A 21,241-nucleotide genomic window follows, 5' to 3' on the forward strand; every position below is an offset into this window, starting at 1 on the left:
AAGCCTTCGCAACATGGTCACAAGCCTAGAGATTTTATTGGTTTTAAACTTGATTGGCCCAAAACCAACTATTGCAGATGGACCGAAAAAAAAAAAAAAAAAGGCTGAAATTCATACCAATGTCAATATTTCACATTAAAATGCAGTAGGTTGATTAACTATCACATTAAAAAAACATATGGAGACTGCCAGCTGACTCCAGAGGTGAGTCACACAGAGGTGAGTCACACAGAGCTGATTCCAGTCCAGGTGTCTCCAGCTCCGCAAGGAGGAGCTGCTGTGAACAGGCATGCGCAGCAGCTCAGCTTCGCGACGCGGAAATGTACTGTGCATTTGAATGCGCCTGTGCGCACATCTATGGTCCAGGGCACTGGCACTTTGCTTTAGTATAACTATAGGTTATAAGATCTGGTGATATACAATATGTATAAATGTCCATCTAAAATGACGTGTCTGTAGTTCAGATTCTCTTACAACATCAGACCCCAAAATCTTCTTTCCTTACTAATGAACTGTACACACAGATTAACAAGCAAAAATAAGTCAAGACAAAAATTACCTTTATTTCACAAATATAGATTGTTTCCAATCATACTGACTGGATTCTAATCAGACATTGTGGTTTAATAAAAATATATGAAAATGTTATGAACTTTCCCCCCCATTTTCCTTTCTAAAAAATAAAATACCAGATATAAAACAGAAATTGATCCCATAAAGTTTTACACAATCCCAATGCTACAAAGCCCAGAAGCTCACATTTTATAAAGACACCATGTTACACTAGTTCCAGTTTAAGTAAACACTGCTTCATAACTTAATAATGCAAATACTTCATATAAACTAGTAACAGTATTAAAAGCTTGCTAGCAATGTCTGCAGAGCATCAAAGTATACATTCTGTGAAAGATATTTTCCTGCCTGTACAGATAACTTATGCAGCCTTTAGGCCAATCCCTGGCGTGGTGGGAGCCACACTGGGGCCACAAAGGTTTCTGGGTAGGCAGAGACAGATCCAAGGTCCTAACATATCAGCACAGAGGATAGAACAGGAATACAAGAATACTGAACTTGATCCACAGGACTGCTGATCAGACAATTTAACTTTGACAAACAAACACAATGCGTCTCGTCAATTCCTACATGTCCATCACTAAAAACCGTTCAATAGGGTAAAAAAGAAAAAAAAGGGAAACTTTAAAATATATCTTAAATCTGTGTATTGTGACTGCTTTCTGTCCCAGCTATGTGGGACTGAACTTATCAGAATGGCGATCACTAGGGTTAGACATTTGTGTCCTCACACACAAACTGGACAGTAACCACTAAAAACGCGGTAGTGCAATACATATTAATACAAAGTCTCTTCTCCTCCAGGGATCAGTATAAATGTGACTGTATGACAGTACTCGGTACTCCCATATCTAGCCCAATGTTCCGCCTCTGCAGCAAGATGCAGAGCAGGCAATTTAAGGCACGGTGTTGTGTCTTCAGGCTTTGGCTTACACAGATCAGATCCCAAGTCATTCAGACAGTGCGCGGTGTATGGAAAATTCTCTCAAGGCTCCTCGGGGCTCACAGAGCTGGGCGGCCGTTCTGAAGGGTCCTGGAAATAGTATGGCTGAAAGAGTCTCTCGCGGCTGCAGAGCTGCATGGCAAGGTATGTATGCAGCAAGAGTCCTGGGAACCGAGAGGTAAAATAACACACAAATTCATCAGGGACATTGCCCAGAGTCTCTTGTACCTCCGGTGGTAGTTCTCTGTAGTGGTGTTTCTGTATATAGGGGAAACCAGGACATCAGAATGAGTGTGCATATATTCTTTATGTTCTAACTCTTTATACATATTTGTACAACTTAAGCTACAAAGAAACCATTCAAAGTTGCGTTTGAAACCACAATCTTCCTGAATCAGTGTGACAGACTGTTTGCTGTTGGAGGACCCTGATCCTTCCACTATAGAACTCAAAGTCTACTGTGACTTCCTGATTGCCTCCATTTCCCACATGACTCCCTGTCCTCACTAACTCATTCACACCAGTGGACAGGTCATTGCTTCCCACAAGATTATTTAACGCACTGAAATATTCTGTGCATTTGCGGTATTCCAGTGATCTGATTGGCCACAGGTTCTACCCCTCCCACTTCGGAACGCCCAGGGTGTCTCCAGTTTTGGAGACAAATGATACTAAAAAGGCCCTGGTGAAATACATTAATCTGTTTTTACATTTACTGTCTTTAATTTTTCATACATGATAGGAGAAATTACTAAAAATATGGTACACTTGCCTACTCTCCCGGAATTCCCGGGAGGTCCCCGAATTTTGGGGAGTCCTCACGGACTCCCGGAAGAGTAGGCAAAGCTCCCACATTTGCCGAAATTCACGGCAGTGAATGGAGGGGACGGGGCTTAATTGTGCCATTAAGCTCCGTCCCCTCCAATTAATGCAGTGAATTTCGGCTTTTTATAGTGGGGCCGGTGTAGAAATCTTAAAATTTGGCATGTATGAAATATGGTTGAAAAGAAACTGATCTTCAGTTTATTACAAAATTTGACAACTGTTGAAAATATGATCAAATATTTTAAAAAAATAATTAAAAAAAAAAAAAAAAAAATTGTAAAATTTATTTTTCTTATGATGTTCCTCCACTTTTATAATTTTAAGCAGTCCTTTATTACCGCAGATGTTAGAGTTTTCCTCTTATGTGCCAGTTTTTAAACAAAACAGGACACAAAAATCAAAATTGTGAAATCAGTCTACAAAGGCTGTAGCCCAACAATTAATGAAAATACACAAAGGCTGTAGCCCAACAATTAATGAAAATACACTAATTGGACATTTCTTTGTGCAATGTTTATTACTGCCAAAGATTGTGAAACTAGTGTTCAATTAATTGACAATTAGATAACTTTTTGTGCAACATCGCTGTTATATGACGTGCGACCAATGCAGAAGTCATTTTAACCCTGTAAATATAATCCTTTAAAAGTAAACCAATCTTTTACCCAATGGTGTTGATGGTAAATTTAAAGTCTTTGGCAGATCCATGAAAATAGCAGATTGACCATGCAATAAAAGGTAACCAATTAGGCACCAATAACACAGACAGAGTCCTAGGTCACAGAGACAACGCTCAGTACAAGAGATCCCATCTTAGCGGTCAGATACTCACCTTATTCCTTAAGGCCCGCAGCAGATCTCTTACTGATCTTCCTTTATAACTGCGGAACTTTCTCAGATCTGAAACACAAGACAGAAGCAGTAGTCTTATTACAGGTGTGTAAGATCACAACATAGAACAATAATTCAGATCTCCATTCTTAACCAATAAGATTTGTGAAGGGGGAAAAGAATGCAAACTTTTTCCTTTATGGTCAATTCTGAAATTCGATCATCTAATTTGCCCCCAAACCAAAAAGTGTCCAATGTATGGGATGAATACAGCTGGCAGTATTGGTGATTTTCTATCCTGCATTATTCAGGGGGAACAGGACACCTGGGATTCCTTCTCTCGGGGGTACAGTGATGTATTCTGTGTATGGTATGGACACATCTGGTGATATCAGGGAAGGGGATACCTGAGTTACCTGTTTGCAGGGGTACAGTGATGTGTTCTGTGTATGGTATGGACACATCTGGTGATATCAGGGGAAGGGGACATCTGAGTTACCTGTTTGCAGGGGTACAGTGATGTGTTCTCTCCAGTCTAGTTTCACCACATCTCTTCCGCCCTTTTCTAATTGTTTAACGATTAAACCATCAAGCGCCTCTTTCTCTATCCGGTCGCTCACATCCTGCGGGAAAGACAACAAAATGCTTATATAACCCCTAAAATACACTGAATACCCAACTCAGACATGCACATTTCACAATAAAGAACACTGAGAGGATATAGAGGAAGGTGGGTAATGATGGAAGATACCTGTACTTAAGGGCGACTGTATATAAAATACACATTCCTTTAATATGAAAGTTAATAGCAAGGAATATACACAATATGGACAAAAGTATTCGGACGCTTGACCATTACACCAACAGGGACTGTAATGACATTGTATTCAAATACATATAACTTATTATTGAGTTGGTCCCCCTTTTGCAGTGATAACAGCTTCCACTCTTCTTGGAAGGCTTCCACAGGATTATGGAGCGTTTCTGTGGGAATTTGTGCCCATTCATTCTGTAGAGCATTTATGAGGTCAAGCACTGATGTTGGACGAGAAGACCTGGCTCGCAATCTCTGTTTCAATTCATCCCAAAGGTGTACGATGGGGTTGAGGTCAGGGCTCTGTGTGGGCCAATCAAGTTCTTCTACACCAAACTCATCAAACTAGGTCTTTGTAGTCCTTGCTTTGTGCACTGGGGCACAGTCATGTTGGAATAGAAAAGTGCCTTCTCCAAAGCTGGAAGCATAGCATTGTCCAAAAGACTTGGTATGCTGAAGCATTAAGATTGCTCTTCACTGGAGATAAGGGGCCTAGCCCAAACCCTGAAATAGCCTCACACCATTATCCCTCCTCCACCAAACCTCACAGTTGGCATAATGCAGTCAGGCAGGTAACGTTCTCCTGGCATCCGCCAAACCCAGACTTGCCCATCTGACTGCCAAACAGAGAAGCGGGATTCGTCAATTCACAGAACACGTTTTCACTGCTCCACAGTCGAGTGTCAGTGTTTTTTACACCACTCCATCAGACGATTGGCATTGGTCTTGGTGATTTGAGGCTTGCATGCAGCTGTTCGGCCATGGAAACCCATTCCATTAAGCTCCCACACGCTTGAAGTCACTGAGCTCTTCAGAGCGACCCATTTTGTATCACAAATGTTTGCAAATGAAGACTGCATGGCTAGATGCTTGATTTTATACACCTCTGGCAACGGGTCTGATTGAAACATCTCAATTCAATAATTAACAGGTGTGGCCATATAGTGTATATGTAACAGTTTCAGAAGCCCTTCAGAACTGAAGGTATTTGAAATTGAGGCCTACAGGTCAACAAAACACAAATTATATTAAGCAGAGGGACCCTGAAAACTATTTTTTACATGAAACGACTACAATTTTACATCATATTCTATAAACGTAAAAAAAAAAAAGTCTTGCATAGCAAAAGAGATATTTCTGATTATTGTTTAAGTCTTAAAAAATTGTCATCTTTTCTCAGACAAGATAATTTCCTACTTTATTAATGTGGAGAGATGCTTCAGTCAGAGACAGAATACACATTCAAGAAAAGTTAACTAAACCATGACCACTTTTCACCCATTAGTTTAACAGGCTGATGAGGAAACGATGGCGATATGTTATTGCGTGCAAAGAAGGACAAGAAAAGGCAAAGTTTTCATTCCCCTGTCATCTTATAGCATTTACACCCCCTCTTATAGAATATCCCCTAATGGTATACTTGACCTGTAGGAAATAATGATTTGCTCATCGTCTAAGTCTAATTTAATCGCAAAAGTGCTTTTTAGAAGTTGGAGAGTTTTGTCTCTCCTTGGTCCGGACACTAGTCAGGTAGGACACAACTTAAAGTATAAGAAACCAACCTGGAAAAACTGAAGCTGTTTTTCCAGACTCCAGAAAAAAGGATGTTTGAGGACTGCCTCGGCCGACGGTCGATTCTGAGGGTCCTTGTCGATCATCTGCTTTATCAGGTGATGTCCGACAAGGTCTTCTGTAATAATTACAAATCATGTAATCAGCAATAAAGGTTATATAGAGTCAGCTCAGATCCCAAAACCAGCTGTGTAAAGTCCAGATCTGATGTAGAATTCAGACGACACAGAATCGCCCTTCACTTGATTTATAGGCCAGGAAATGCCGGACTCACCATGTTTTTCTAGGTTCAGACAGTCCAGACTGTAAGCTCCTAGGAGGATATTGGCTTGCCGCTGCAGGGACTTGCCAAATGGGTGTTTCCCCTGCGAGACCACGTAGTAAAACACGCAGCCGGCAGAGAAGATGTCCACAGTGTAGGTCTGAAAACAACAATGATCCTCATCAGCTCATTGGTAAAATAAAAATAACTACACACATACTCTCCAACAATCTGGAGATCACAGGACACCTCTCACTTCCATAGATTTACAGATTCTAGAGTAAAAACACAAACACATTCCCAATTCGCACATCAAACTTGTGCTTCAAGAAGTGACAAAGAAGACTCACTACAAAAACACAAAGAAGAACAATGTAAACTCTTACGGGGTTCTCTTTAAAATCTTCGCTTAACATTTCCGGGGCAATCCAGCCTTCTGTGCCAGGAACCCCCGATCTCCGACTGAAGCTGTGTCTGCCCACGGCCAACTTCTTACACAAGCCGAAGTCAGAGATCATGGCTTTCACTTTGCCGTGAGCATTGGGCATGGAGATCAGGATGTTGTGAGGTTTTAAGTCTCTGTGCACTGAAAAGAAAAACCCCAAACTCTTGTCATTGCATTGCTTTGTCATGTATCTTTGTATGATATTGAGCAGAGATAAAATCACACATTTAAAACTAAATAATTGTTTTCATAGAGCCGCTTCCTTTTTGCACCAGCATAAGCTCACAAATATCTGCAGTTCTTAGCCTCTTCCCTTCTTTTCCTGTAAGATTGTGTGTGGGAGAGGAGGAAGTGAAGCCACCAACTCATGAGACAATGGATTTGTGCTGTATACTGCTAGAGGTGAACTTGTATGCTCAAGTCTTAGAAACTATAAAATCAAATTCCATAAACCAATAAACTATGTCATTATTTAATCAATTAGACAAATCTAATGTGAAACAACTTTAAAGAGGCACATTAATTCATAGTTGCCTACTCTCCCGGAATGTCTGGGAGTCCTCCCGGACTCCTGGGAAAGCAGGGCAACCTCCCAGATCCTGGGCACTTTGTTAGTTAAGGGGTGGGGCTTATCGACGCAATACATGTGTCATCGTGGCCACACCCCCCATTGTAATAGGTTAAAATGGTTATGTTAGTTTAGGGGGCAGGGCCTAATGATGTGATCCACTTGGCCATGCCCCCACGAATCACAAGCAAGGTCTCCCCTCCGGGTAGGGGGATCTCATAAGTTGGCAAGTATGCATTAACTACGAGAAATTTTTTGACAGAACAGGAAGACAGATGAAAAATTAAGCCAATTAGTCCAATAGCTTATGATAAGTGCAGATTTAAGTCTAACAGGTAGATAATTTACCAATATTAAGAGAATGTAGGTAAGCCAGCCCTGACATGGTCTGTTCGAGGAGCGTGATGGGCTCCAGGTTATGACGATCAAAGTCCTTTTCTTCTACATACTGGCAAAAAACAAGCAAAAAGTTATTTCTATTAATTATCTTCTGGCAACAGAGCGTAGCGTCCCCTACATCACCATGACCACTTACCTCTTGCAGTGTGGCCGCGCAGAGCTCGATGGCAATATATTGGAACTGGCGATCTTTTTCTGTACAGAAATAGCGGATGACGTTTGGATACTCGTCCGACTCTTTCAGCAACTGAACCTCCCGATCTGCGAAACTGAAACACTCCGGCAATATTCTCTTCACTGCAACATCTCTGTTATCAAACTGCCCCCTGCAGGAAGAACACAATTATACACATGGAGTAACCATGTAGAGGAAACCTCGCCAGGAATTCCAGGAAATGGTTTATTTACTGTTCATGCCAATCCCCAAATCATGTTCTCCGTGATCATCATAAACAAATTCACTGAATGAAGCCGTGAAAGAAGTAGATGACCTTACGCCGCACTTTGACCCTTGTGTCCAGTTCGATATAGGTCCTGAACTTTTACTAACTGCATTAATGTAATTAGACTGTTAGCGTCTGAAACCACTAGGAAACATATGGACTTAAAACAAGTGTGTATTTCCAATAGTGTCTCACGCTAATCGTACTTCAAAATGAACAGTGGAAATGATTGGGCGGGGGCAGGGGGGAATTTAATTGACCGTGATGTGCTGTGGAACGTTCCAAAAACACATTGTATCACCACAAGGCCAACAAATTCCCCCTTTTGTGTCTTTAACTACACTGGAACAATAGGACAGCAAATAGCAAATATTATCGTTGGTGAAAGGACTGGTTACCTGTAGACTATAGTCCCCTCCGCACCATGGCCGAGGACATCACGGGGATTGAACGAGATCTTCCCCACAGTTACTCTCCTGTCGTCATCTGCGTGAGAAACAGATAACCATAATTATAAACCAGAGATCAGTCTCAGGAAGCAGAACATACCATCACTTATTCATCATGCAAATCTCAGAAGTCAGGTATCCTGAAAGTTCTGGACTGTTACCTCCGTCTTCCTGCTCAGTGGAGATCATGCTGCCAACCTCAGACGTGGACAGATTAGAGTGCAGAGAGTGGTTGGAGGCTTTTGGAGACATGTTCGGGGTGCTATTAGCTGAGCTTTCTCCCCGCACTCCAGCAATATCCAAGTAATCTCCGTCCGCGGTGACCTCAACCGGGGATTGAAACGTGACGTGCTGCATCTGTAAAAGCTGGATTTTCTCCTCCAACTGTTTCTGAAACTGTTGGTGCTGGAGCTGCTGCTGCTGATGAACGGTCTGGAGGCAAAAACAGACAATGGCATGAAAGAATGGTCTCCGTAAAGTGCTGGAGCAGCGGAGGATTCTGGGTAATGCAGGAGTTCTGTGGGAACCTAAAATGTGATGTCAGGGAAACAAGTTATCTTACCTTGGGGTAGGTGATGACAAAAGCCACCCATCCAGCCAACAGGAAGGTGCTGAGGATGATGGTAGCCAGGTCTTTTAGCATCGAGTCCACGGGAGCCTCTGGCTTGGGTAGGAACGATTTTGACATGTCAGACACATCCTGGGAATAAGAGGGAGGCAGGTCTTCAGAGGCCTCTTCTACCATTCCAATAACCTCCTGCAGGGGAAGATCAGAAAGTATTGATATAAAACTTTACAATGCTAATAAAAAAAATGTTCAGCCCTGCCCACCTTAGTGAACACTGAATGGGCAAAGGCAACGTGATGCAATTAGCACCATCATACTGTTTGCCCCGCCAGCTTGATGGTTATGGCCCAATAGAGTCACATTCACTTCTTTTCATACCTCAATGCTGCATCATCTGGAGGTATGAAAAGTTGGCAAGTATGGTGGCTTAATGGTTATCTTTTCTTCCTCACAGCACTGGGGTCATGAGTTTGATTCCCAACCATGGCCTTATCTGTGTGGAGCTTGTATGTTCTCCCTGTGTTTGCGTGGGTTTCCTCCGGGTGCTCCTGTTTCCTCCCACATTCCAAAAACATACTGGTAGGTTAAATGGCTGCTATTAAATTGACCCTAGTCTCTCTCTCTCTGTCTGTGTGTGTGTGTTAGGGAATTTAGACTGTAAGCCCCAATGGGGCAGGGACAGATGTGAGTGAGGTCTCTGTACAGCGCTGCGGAATTAGTGGCGCTATATAAATAAATGGTGATGATGACGTTTTTTGAGACTGTGGAAGGGACTAACATGCACACACCTCGCTGAAGTGTGGTTTGTCTGGACCGGTCTCTATGACGTTCTCCTCACCCCTGGGAAACGTAGAGGGGAAGGTGTCAAGGATCTTGGTTGGCGTGGACAGCGGGATCTCGTGGTGTCCTGTGGAAAAGATCAGTTGATTACAGAATCTACTAGAAATATTCATCTGTCGTATTTTCTAGTCAGATCAGGGCAGTACCAGGGTCTCATTATTTACATTTCATGGAGCCAGCAATAAAAAGCAAAACAGCCCCCAATGTTCAGAACTCAGCACATTTTTAACTTGGCGGAAACAAGGAGTGAAAGAAAATACCCATTTTGAACACTAGGGGGAGGCGTTTGCTAACCGTACCTATTAACAACCACTGGTTCCGCCAGTAGTTCAGCTTGTTTTTTCCCTTCAAGCCGGAGGGTAGCTTCAGATCCGTGCTGGGTGTGAACTCGCATTCTCCGTTCTCCTCAATCGTCACCCCGTCGGTCCTGGGACCATCGAGTAGCGGGATCGCCCTCCCTCGGGGCTACAGACCAGAACACAAAAGTTAACCGAGACACATAACAGTTGATAGAAAATAAGCTACTGAGTTCTAAGACCCCCATGTTTCTGAACTACACCACCCTTGTCACAGTGCAGTATTTACACACAGACTTGGCAGTAACAGGGCAGTGAATAGTTAAGGGTTAATACCACCAGAAAAATAAAGATCATTATCCAGTGACAGAACAATGAGATATTCATCGTGTTCTAGTCATAGAACAGAAATTATCAGCAATGCCTTACTGAGCTCCCTCCCAGATACCGACATTTGTTTCTGGGCACAAAAAAGCCACAGCTACAGGTTAGTAGCCATTGGAAGACAACATTCCACTTCTACAATGCAGGAGATCTACACAATTGTATCCAATTCATATTCCCCAGTCCAGGGGAGTCAATTCTCATCTTTATTTATTTTATAAAAAAAAGAAAAAAAAAAGAAAACACACCTCTCCAGCAAGTGAGGCCTTGTTTGTACATTTTCCCTTTGTATTTGTAGAATACGATAAATGTATAATAATATGCTGATACACAAGAGATGTTAACATATGTATAAGCTCTATGAATAACATTTGTATAAAAAGGAGTTCTTTTTTCATCACGTGAAGTGTATTATAAGGCTCTTAAATTGTAAATGGTAATTATTATAATACTATAAGTCACCTCAAACTTCGGTACCCTATAAAAAAATATTTGTAATATTGTTCCTCGGCTGCAACTGCTGGCAATACTAATTCCTGGCTCTGGATCCGCTGTACATAACCAGCACTATCATCATCATCATCATCTATTTATATAGCGCCACTAATTCCGCAGCGCTGTACAGAGAACTCACTCACATCAGTCCCTGCCCCATTGGAGCTTACAGTCTAAATTCCCTAACTAACACACACACACACACACACACACACACACACACACTAGGGTCAATTTGATAGCAGCCTAGTATGTTTTTGGAGTGTGGGAGGAAACCCACGCAAACACGGGGAGAACATACAAACCCCACACAGATAAGGCCATGGTTGGGATTTGAACTCATGACCCCAGTGCTGTAAGGCAGAAGTGCTAACCACTACACCACCGTGCTGCCCCTATGGTCTCACTGAACCTCGTTGTGGATGACAACAGATAGGCCTACATTTGTTCCCATGTATAAGTATTTATGCTTAATGAAGTATTTTTACTACACTATGGGAGGCCTTTCATTAGTTGTTATAGCTGCCAGGTCCTATCCCATCAGAAGCACTTTATTGTGGATGTCCTATAACCATATGTGGGAAGTCTTCATAAGCTTGGTTCAGAAAGTGGTTTATCAGTTCATCTAAGTATACATACTACGATTTAATATTACCAATATAACTATTTACTACAATATAATCTATTCATATAGCGCCACTAATTCCGCAGCGCTGTACAGAGAATATTTGTCACTCACATCAGTCCCTGCCCCATTGGGGCTTACACTCTAAATTCCCTAACATACCCACACACAGAAACCCAGACTAGGGGCAGCCAATTAACCTACTAGTATGCTTTTGAAGTGTGGAAGGAAACCCACGCAAACACGGGGAGAACATACAAACTCCACACAGATAAGGCCCTGGTTGGGATTTGAACTCATGACCCCAGCGCTGAGAGGCAGAAGTGCTAACCACTGAGCCACCGTACTGCCCATACACTATCATGGCTGCTGTGTTTCAACCATAACAAAATCAGGTAAAAAAAACTATTTGGGATGAATCCAACTATCTATTGAGGAATACGAGCTACCTTTTGCACTTAATGTGTCACACAGCCTCTAAATTGCCTTGGCACAGTCACCTTAACCTTCTATTGTAGGTCCTTGTAGGCATTTTATGTGTATGATGATCCCTTCAACTGTACATTATTGCTTAATATTGGTTATAACTTTAATAATAATGGATATTTGGAGGAAATAAAACAAAACACACAAATATACAGAAAAAACAAGCACTCAAAGGACAGAAGAACGCGACATGCAACTCACCACGACAGTGACCCCCTCGTGTACCAGTGAGGAGGATGCATATAGACTGGTGGAGTATTTTCCCACGTAGAGAGTCGGCCTAACGACAAATAAAAGAGGTTTAAACAGTGAAACAACAGCTCTCATCACGGATGTCTACAATCCTGGGGAAGCAGAGTTCAGTGCTATGGCAAAGAGTATTTTCAAAGTCTTCTGAAGTAAGTATGAAGTCTTTAGTCCTTCCACATCAGATGTGGACTCCCCTAAAGCAGAGAGAAGTGTCCCCTTGTGCAGACAAGTACAAGCTTTTATACCTTCTAACAGCATCTGTTACACAATGTGATGATCTATAGTCTTATTTACAGTTTCCGAATATGGTAAAGAAGGTTCTAACAAACATTGGCTACCTTGAGGCAAAGAACCCCATAAACCAACATTGTTATAACTGGTGAAATCGTAAACCTCACTTCAATTTATTTTGCTTGACCTCTCTCATTGTCCTTTAAACCTAAAGGTAAATACGTTTATCCTTCTGCACTAAGAATACATCTTATTCAGACCATGTCAACCTTTGACCCCTGAATTCAGAAGAGAACAGAATTGGACACAAACTATAACAATGTATTGCTTAATTGATACAATATTAACCATAAACAGTCAATATTGTGCAAATCAGGTTGACTTCCACAACAGGGGGATTAGCAGCAGGATACTGTGTTGGACGGGGAGGAGGATGTAACGTTGACATCACATTTTATAGGACATTAAACAGCTACAGGTTCTTCTAAGAGACTACATGTGTATGACGGGACTATACTCACATCAGTTTGCTTTTGGTCTCCGTCTCTTTGGGGAACGGATACTTCCACTTGGTGATACGGCCGACCTCCCCAGACATGAAGGTGAGGTACCGGAGGGTCTCCACCCCAACGTTAGTGTGTAACACCTTCCTCAGGCCCTCCCTCTGCCAGATGTACAAGGCCACCACCGGGGAGCCGTAATTCTGAATCCACAGGACATCTCCGGAGTCACTGTCCACCGTCACCACCAAACCGTCCCCATTGGACACGAAGTGCGACATTTCTGGAAGAAGCGTGTGGGAGGTTACAATCTCTTTCCTGCAACAGTTCCCAACAACATCAAAAGCAGAACCGCCGCCGACCACATTTACCAGCAGACCGAATTATTCACCCACCGGACATTCCGGGGTTACGTAGCTTTCGAGCATGGTCCACAACTTACTGTATTCGGTGCCCTCCTCTGGCAGAGTGGCGGCATAGTCATAATAGGTGGCGTTCCAGCGCAATTCTTTATTCTTTGTGTCGTACATAGTGATGGTATACTCTGCAGAACAAAGCGTTGGTATCAGCGTATGGACTCTAAGATGGAATACGTCTTGTGTGTTTTATGGCTCATCTATGGATGGAACCAGAGATCTCTAGGAGTTAGCAGTGGGTAAGAGACTTTACAACAGAATCCAGACCAATGATCATAATAAATTCTGATCTTTGGTTGGTTGTCATGTGTGCTCCATGTGCATGATTTCTGCACACGTTTCCAAGAAGAAGAAACAATATCTGACGCTTATTGGATAATGAATCAATGTAAAAATCACCATCATTGAATAACCTGATAGTTGTGGGATATCCTTGGAGATAATGGTTAGATATTAGGTGCGCTACAAGGAAACTTGCACAACAGGATATAGTTGAGGGTCAGGCCCCTCTAGCTGTGTTTAGCAGACACTGGTGTTTTCTGTTGACTAGACAAAGTCTGGTGGTCTAAGATAGATCTCATTAAACCCACCTGTCCGGCCCAGGTACAGCAGAGAGGTGGATGGACAAAGACTTTCTGCAAAGGACGATGTCAACGTCTGCTGTTTCTCCCCCGTTACCAGGTCAATGACGTACCAGACATCCTGCTTCTTCCCTGCAGGGTGAACGTAATGAATTAGCCCAATTCAGCCCAGATAGGCAAATATTAAAATCCCAAAGAGAAAGACGCACAAAACAAGACTTCAAACATCGGAAAAATAAAGTATAGGAAAATGTTGCACTTAGCATTACACAGAAATCTTATCCAGACAACATCACAGTCAGACAGAGGTCGGATAAGACCAGTGGATGACAACTGTGTCAACACAACTGAAATTTGTGAAATTAAATTGACCTTCATTAGGAAAAACGTAAATGGACAGATCCGGAGTCAGAAAAAACAGCAGTGTAACCTACTCAATGATACGGTTTCTTATTGACAGCAACAGCTAGAACTCTCAACTTACAGTTCAATTACCAGCCACAGGGTGCCACTATAATACCAGGTTAAATTTCTGCAGCAGTTGTTGAACCACAAGTTTCTGCTTGCTTTGGAAGACAGTAACAGCTGCTAGTGCATGATGGGAATACTAGTGCAACACCAGCTGGACCGCAACTTGTCGTCTAATGTATTAATAAACAAAAGTAAAATACAAACACACACTGGTAGTATAATTGGCTCTAGTGTTTCCGTGCCTGTAATGGGGAATTTAGACTGTAAGCTGCACTGAATAAATATGCCATGCCAACAGCTTTGTAATATGTTTGCTCTACATACATAAAGGATAATAGCAACGTGATCCATAGATTTCAGCCAAGATAGACAAAAATGTTGTCTTATCATGCAAACCACAGACATCTTATTATATACAGATCAACGACTTTGTAGAAGACATATTGTCTTAGTACAGGGTTCAATTGCAGCACCAGTCAGAAAAGAAGACACTTAGGGCTAGATTTACTAAGCTGCGGGTTTGAAAAAGTGGGGATGTTGCCTATAGCAACCAATCAGATTCTAGCTATCATTTTGTAGAAGGTACTAAATAAATGAAAGCTAGAATCTGATTGGTTGCTATAGGCAACATCCCCACTTTTGCAAACCCGCAGCTTAGTAAATCTAACCCTTAAACTATAAACTGTGCTCCGTTCTATACTACAATGCTGTAGACATGGCAGTGATATTTGAACACAGACCAATGCTATTTATTTTCTAAGAAGAGATTTCCATTGTTCTACTGTTAGATATTTGTTAAATGTCAGCCAGAACATTGGCCTGCAGGGTTATTTCAGCACCCGGGAGGATAGTGAGCAGAGCCTGATTAGCAGGTTTAGCCTGGCACCTTCAGCGATATACCAACATCTTCTCACGCGCCACTTAACACCGTAATTAACAACTTACTCACCCATGTACAAGATGCCATCTGAGCTCCGACATGGTGATGCCTGGACCAGCTCGGGGATGGTGAACGGGAGTTTCTGCAATACATAGAACAGCGACTGATTAAATTCTATATATATCAGCAACATAAAACCTTTGTCACAACTAAAAATTATACCAGAGAATTGTGACACAAAGAACACAAAAAAAATTGATATAATAAAAACACACCTTCCTGATTTATGGTCACATTCCCCTGTTTTATATATCCCACAGCCCATAAAAGTCTCATTCAGTGAGGCCTCAGGCAGACAGAGGTCTTATAATCTTCTTTTCTGCAATAAGGCAGACATGCAAAGATGCCGGCCATTAAAGTCAACACGGGGAGAACATACAAACTCCTCACAGATAAGGCCATGGTTGTGAATTGAACTCATGACCCCAGTGCTGTAAGGCAGAAGTGCTACCACTAACTGCTAAGGGTAGCTAAATCACACCAGCAAGGGGTTATTTCGAGAGAATAGGGGAATAAACTAAAGTGTGAGAATGTACAATCAGTACAACAAAATATAAAATAATGCATGTGGGAAACAAACTCAAAAGCAGAATATACAATGAATGGTGACGCAAGGTCAACAACCACAGAGAAACAGAACGTTGGAGACAACGCTTCAGAGGATATGGTGGTAAGCAGCAGTGTGGTCAACTAGTGAGAAAAGCCAGCAGAATACTTGATTGTATGGAAAGATGTTATATTGTCACTTCAGATGTCACTGGAAAAACAACACCAAGTACAGTGTACAGTTCTGGTGGCTCTATCTCCAAAAAAACTTAGATATATATCTATATATATTTATATCTATATCTATCACAGATGTCTACTAACATGGTGCATGGGCTGCATCAGAAATGTACCAGGAAAGAGTGCAAGAGCAGAACATGCACAGCTTAGAGGAGAGGAGGGACAGAGGGGATATGATAGAAAAGTATTAATAGCCGTCAGTATTAATAAAAATAAGAGGATTTCCAGAGCAAGAGGAAACACCTTGACATTGAACAACTGAAAGGTAACAGAAGGAAGAACTTCTGTTACAGAAAGTAATAGTCTCTCAGCAGCTGTGATCTGGCCTCATACTGTAAAAGAAACTAAGAAAGCACAGGACAAAACATATGGCTACTGTTAAGGCTTTAATAGAAAATACTATAAAAAAACAAAACCAAACCAGTAAGGAACAGAACAATAATCATTTCTTGGTGTAAGGGCCACAGCCAAGCGCTACACCAGGTCTGGCCAACCTGTGGCTCTGCAGGTGTTGTGAAACTACAAGTCCCAGCATGGTCTGCCAGCTATCGACTGGCAAAGCATATTGGGGCTTGTAGTTTCACAACAGTTGGAGAGCCACAGGTTGGCCAGGGCTGTAATCTATACAGTGCACTACATATTACACACAGTGCACTATACAATACGCACAATACACACAGTGCACTATACACTACACACAGTGCTCTGTACCATGGCACAGAATCGGCAGCTGCCAGAATAGAACCAAACACACACACAGCTGTATGGAGGCTGGGAACACAGTATTTACCTGCTGCCAGCATAGGCGTGTGTTCAATTAAGGACACTGGGTAAATATTGAACAAATTAAAACACATTATAAAAGGACAGTATGTAAATATTGCACCCGCCACAGTATCTTCTAAAAGGAACCATAAACAAAAGGAAAACCATTAATAAATTTGTGAATTTCCCCATCCTAGGATTTAGTACAGATATCCCAGGCAGAAAGCAGACGTTAGCCGGATCCCCTATTTTGTAGGCACCGCTCGGATTTATAAACGTCTACTGACAATTACACGCCGGCTCCGCTAGGCCTAGGCAAATAATAATCAGTCAGGAAATGACAGATTACATAAAGCTCAGTCACAGTCCTTTGTTCCTGGGCAATCTCTTTGCTTAAAAGCATAAAGTGCACATAGCTAGTACAATTATGAAAACAGGAGAATTAAATGTTGGAGCTGCAATAAGCCTGAGGAAAAAGTCTTGGGGCAGAATCAGTAAAACATTCTCACTCGCTAAAAGGTTACACAGAACGGATGAGACAATGGAACTCTCAGGAGTCTTCAACTTACCGTCAGACCCTCGCTGTGTTTACTGCCCAGTGTGTATAGACTGCCATCGTTTGGATCGGGGAGGAATGCCGGCCTGGTGAAATATAGGAAATTAATGAAAAGCTGTTGGGATGCACCCTGTACACACAAGACGGCAACCACACGTGACTTGTAACGTGTTAGACACTAGCCCATTGGTAGAGCTCTATTACATCACACAAATCTTGACACCATGGCCTGTTAAACATACCCCAAGGTCAAAGTGGTGTCACATTATCTGGACAAGTTGAGGCAGAACAAACAAAAAAATATTTTACCTCATAAAAAAAAAAAATATATATATAGCACCCGGAGGAAACCCACGCAAACACGGGGAGAACATACAAACTCCTCACAGATAAGGCCATGGTTGGGAATCGCACTCATGACCCCAGTGCTGTGAGGCAGAAGTGCTAACCACTAGGCCACTGTGCTGCCCATATATATATATATATATTTTTTTTTTTTATGGAGGTAAAATATTTTTGCGTCATTTTTATTATTTATAGAAGGGAATATGAGGCTCTGGATGAAGTACCTTCATAAGTCAATGCATATGTAAGCACCATGCTATCCCTGACTATAGCTATAGTGACTGTGGAAGTTTATATCGTTATATAAATCTCCCAGTATTCCGCACAGTAAACGCTGGCTACATTCCACACTGTGTAAATAATTCTAGTACACATAAAAAAGAGGACAGAACTTACTCTTCCACATGTGTTGGAACTTGAAGAACGGGATCTGCGAAGAGAACAGGAAGATAAAACTCAAAATTATATTATGTAAATATCAACCGTCTACCATCTGCTGGAAGCTGATCAGAATCCACCTGCATCTTCTTCCTGGAATAAGGACTTACGCTCATCCATAATAAAACAGTCCGCACTCTGCAAGAGGAGTAAGAGGATCTGATCTCTCCCGTCGGTACCTAGCCACTACGCGTAGATTATATGAAAACCTGCCGGACTTTATAGAACTATTCACTAAAAAACCATATCTATGAAATAGGGAGCACAAGGTGGTTTAATTTTTTTTTGTGCCTGGTGCAAAAAGGAGCTATGACAGTCAGGGAGATGGAACCTATGAGACCTGCAGGGTTTCCTTGATGGTAAATAGCGACAGAAGAACTAGCGTTATTAAGGAGCATATTCCATCTGGTGGACAATATGGCAGTCGGGGGGGACATTTATAGAAACAGTCTGTGACCATTGTTTCATCTGTGCCACTATTTTTATAAGAGGTCTCCCAGTGTTTCCAGCACGCTGAATAATGACTGAAGGAGAAAAGCTACAGGAATAACCGATGCCTCACAGTTTTCTCCTCCTGAGCTCCTGGAAAATGTATCCTTGGTAATAACCCAATTATTTATATTGGTCACACACACAGGACAAATGATCTTGCTTTGTATAGTAGAATATACACAATTCTTTATGCGCGTTACTCTGCAAGATTTACATTTTTATTGAAGATTAGTTTTAAAAAAAAAAAAACCAAAAAAACCAAAACAAAAACAAAAACCATTACGAGCATGCCCTCTGCTAACGTCAATATGGCGACGTTACGCATATAAAGACATTTATAAAATAGTAAATAACATCTACATAAAACTATAGAGGACTGTAATGAGCACATTGACCTTCTCATGCTGTAGACAAAGTGTCTACCACACGCGTGATCAGCGTTTACAAGACACGTTTATGATTCATTGAAGACACTGTCACTTGCCTTCTTTCACAGTCCACTTGATGGCGCCGGTCCTCTTGCTGACGGCATGGAGACTCCCGTCCAGGGTGGAGACGAACAGCAGAGTTTCTGGCAGGGACACGGTGCTCCCTCTGCCGCCATCCTAGAGGGAAAACAAAGCATCTGTATTATTCACAACAATGTGCAGGTAGGACGGAGAGGTTTGTGAGACACAAGGGGTTGCGCTCTAATGTGGACACAGAGGAACGGAGCCTGTTCATGGGAGGACACAATGGTCTCTACACCAGTTATATTCATTTCTTATTATTCATATAGTGGAGATCGAAACAGAGTTTGAGATGAATCACTACAAAGAGATAACAATTGTAAAATACAGCACAAAATTATTCTAGTTTATATTCATATCAATAAATACAAGAAGCGGAAGATTTATACTAAAGTATAACTGCAGGCAACAGAGGGAGATCTATATATTACCTACTGTAGGTACTCCTATCATTGGACAGTCTAGTACCGTCGATCTTCCTGCAGACATTCCTTCCTTCATCTCTACACTTTTAATATGTGGAACAATCACATTACAAGCACAGGAGACCGTCTGTCTATTGTGTGGGATACTATCCCTAGATGCTTCATAAGTGGATGTTCTACAGTCCATGCTTTTACGGGAGAGATCCCTTCCTTACTGCACCCCATCCATAGGAGAAAACAATTTAGGCTGTGTCAGCAACATGAAAACATCATACATGATGAAACACGTTTCCAAATAACAAACGATGGTGAAATTACCGGAACATTTCGCAAAACTGCCAAATGAAAAGAATTTAAAAATAGTCCAGCAGCGTGAAATTGCCTCCAGGTTGCCAGCGATAATAGAACCAAACAATCTTCTATCATTAGTCACAATAAAGGTGAGGACCGACTGACAATATGGAATCCCTCTCGTAAGCCTGTACTAAGTGTTGATAAATACAAAACTGCCCAGTAAATATTGTTCAATGTGCATCCACTGCGACTCCAATATTCAAACAAAGCCTTTTCCACGTTGTATTATAACTACAGCAAATAGAAAAAATATTTCTTTCCTGAACGGCAAAACATGAAGGAATAGACTACTTTATAATTCATTTACACACTACATGGCCAATGGTACGTGGACTCCCCCTCTAATTAGTGTGTTTGGCCATTTCAGCCGCACCCATTGCCAACAGGTGCATAAAATCCAGCATACAGCCATGCAAACATTAGCAGTAGAATGGGTCATTCTGGAAAGTTCAATTATAGGAGGTCACCTTTCCAACAAGTCCGTTCATCAAATTTCTGCTCTGCTCAACTGAAAGCGGTTATTGTGAAGTGGAAATATCTAGAAGCAACAGCAGCTCAGCAGTACGCCACACAAGCTCAAAGAACAAGATGGCCGATTAGTGAAGTTCGTACACATCATCTGACATAGCTTGCAGCACCTGCTACCGTCTCCCTATGGAAGCAACGTCAGCACAAAAAACGTTTGTCGGGAGACTCAAGGATCGCATTTCCATGGCCGGTGCAGTCGCACACAAGCCTCAGATCACCATTCTAGTGAAATGAAAAATTGGTTCAACAAAAGTCCTTTGGGTCAATTTTTCAGGCTTAGAAGAAACTGTTCCCAGCTCACAAAATTTGAGAGACATCTTCTTGAATTTCAACTTTCATGGAAGTAGAAAAACTAGAAAAAAGGCGATGAGGAGAAAATCCTTATTAGGATACCAAAAAGATGTAGAACAAAACAGTAGGAGAGAGAAACACTCATCCCTCTCATCACCTAATACAGAAGCTCAGACAGAAAATTGGGTGGCATAATTAAGAAACATTGGCACGTACTACTAAAAGGATGAAACCTTAGCAAAAAGTTCTCCCTAATAGACCTAAGGTCATCTTCAGACCCAATATGAAAATAAACTGATATCTAGTCACCTCCTCAAAGTCAGGCCGAAGAAAAAATGATTGGCTTTCCACAATCAATAACATAAAAGATCTCTATAATTGCACCAAGTACAACGACTGTAGAATTACCAGAAGTACAGGTACCAAACCCATAATTTAATTTATTTCTCATGAAACTAACCAGAAATTCAAAATTCACTCAACAATCACCCTGCGAAACAATGGAGTTAATTTACCCAATCACTTGTTCATGTGTCCTACAATATA

The 21,241-nt window shown here is 41.7% G+C and overlaps 1 protein-coding gene across 1 annotated transcript in view; it reads right to left on the minus strand.

Moving 5' to 3' along the window:
* Positions 1-573: 573 nt before the first annotated feature.
* ERN1 (endoplasmic reticulum to nucleus signaling 1) overlaps positions 574-21,241 on the minus strand; it is a 33,943-nt gene continuing 13,275 nt past the window's right edge. Inside the window, exons 2-22 of the mRNA XM_075178096.1 lie at positions 19,073-19,193; positions 18,055-18,088; positions 17,327-17,399; positions 15,216-15,288; positions 13,805-13,927; positions 13,241-13,342; positions 12,820-13,081; positions 12,020-12,098; positions 9,832-9,997; positions 9,481-9,599; positions 8,687-8,881; positions 8,286-8,556; positions 8,074-8,161; positions 7,369-7,558; positions 7,182-7,281; positions 6,207-6,406; positions 5,833-5,980; positions 5,549-5,676; positions 3,672-3,795; positions 3,174-3,241; positions 574-1,774 (exon numbers count right to left, since the gene is read on the minus strand). Of these exons, the coding sequence (XP_075034197.1) occupies positions 1,559-1,774; positions 3,174-3,241; positions 3,672-3,795; positions 5,549-5,676; positions 5,833-5,980; positions 6,207-6,406; positions 7,182-7,281; positions 7,369-7,558; positions 8,074-8,161; positions 8,286-8,556; positions 8,687-8,881; positions 9,481-9,599; positions 9,832-9,997; positions 12,020-12,098; positions 12,820-13,081; positions 13,241-13,342; positions 13,805-13,927; positions 15,216-15,288; positions 17,327-17,399; positions 18,055-18,088; positions 19,073-19,193 (2,880 nt within the window). The 3' untranslated portion in view covers positions 574-1,558. The remainder of the gene's footprint in view (positions 1,775-3,173; positions 3,242-3,671; positions 3,796-5,548; positions 5,677-5,832; positions 5,981-6,206; positions 6,407-7,181; positions 7,282-7,368; positions 7,559-8,073; positions 8,162-8,285; positions 8,557-8,686; positions 8,882-9,480; positions 9,600-9,831; positions 9,998-12,019; positions 12,099-12,819; positions 13,082-13,240; positions 13,343-13,804; positions 13,928-15,215; positions 15,289-17,326; positions 17,400-18,054; positions 18,089-19,072; positions 19,194-21,241) is intronic.

Source organism: Mixophyes fleayi, chromosome 6 (assembly GCF_038048845.1).
Source record: "Mixophyes fleayi isolate aMixFle1 chromosome 6, aMixFle1.hap1, whole genome shotgun sequence".
Lineage (NCBI taxonomy): Eukaryota > Metazoa > Chordata > Amphibia > Anura > Limnodynastidae > Mixophyes > Mixophyes fleayi.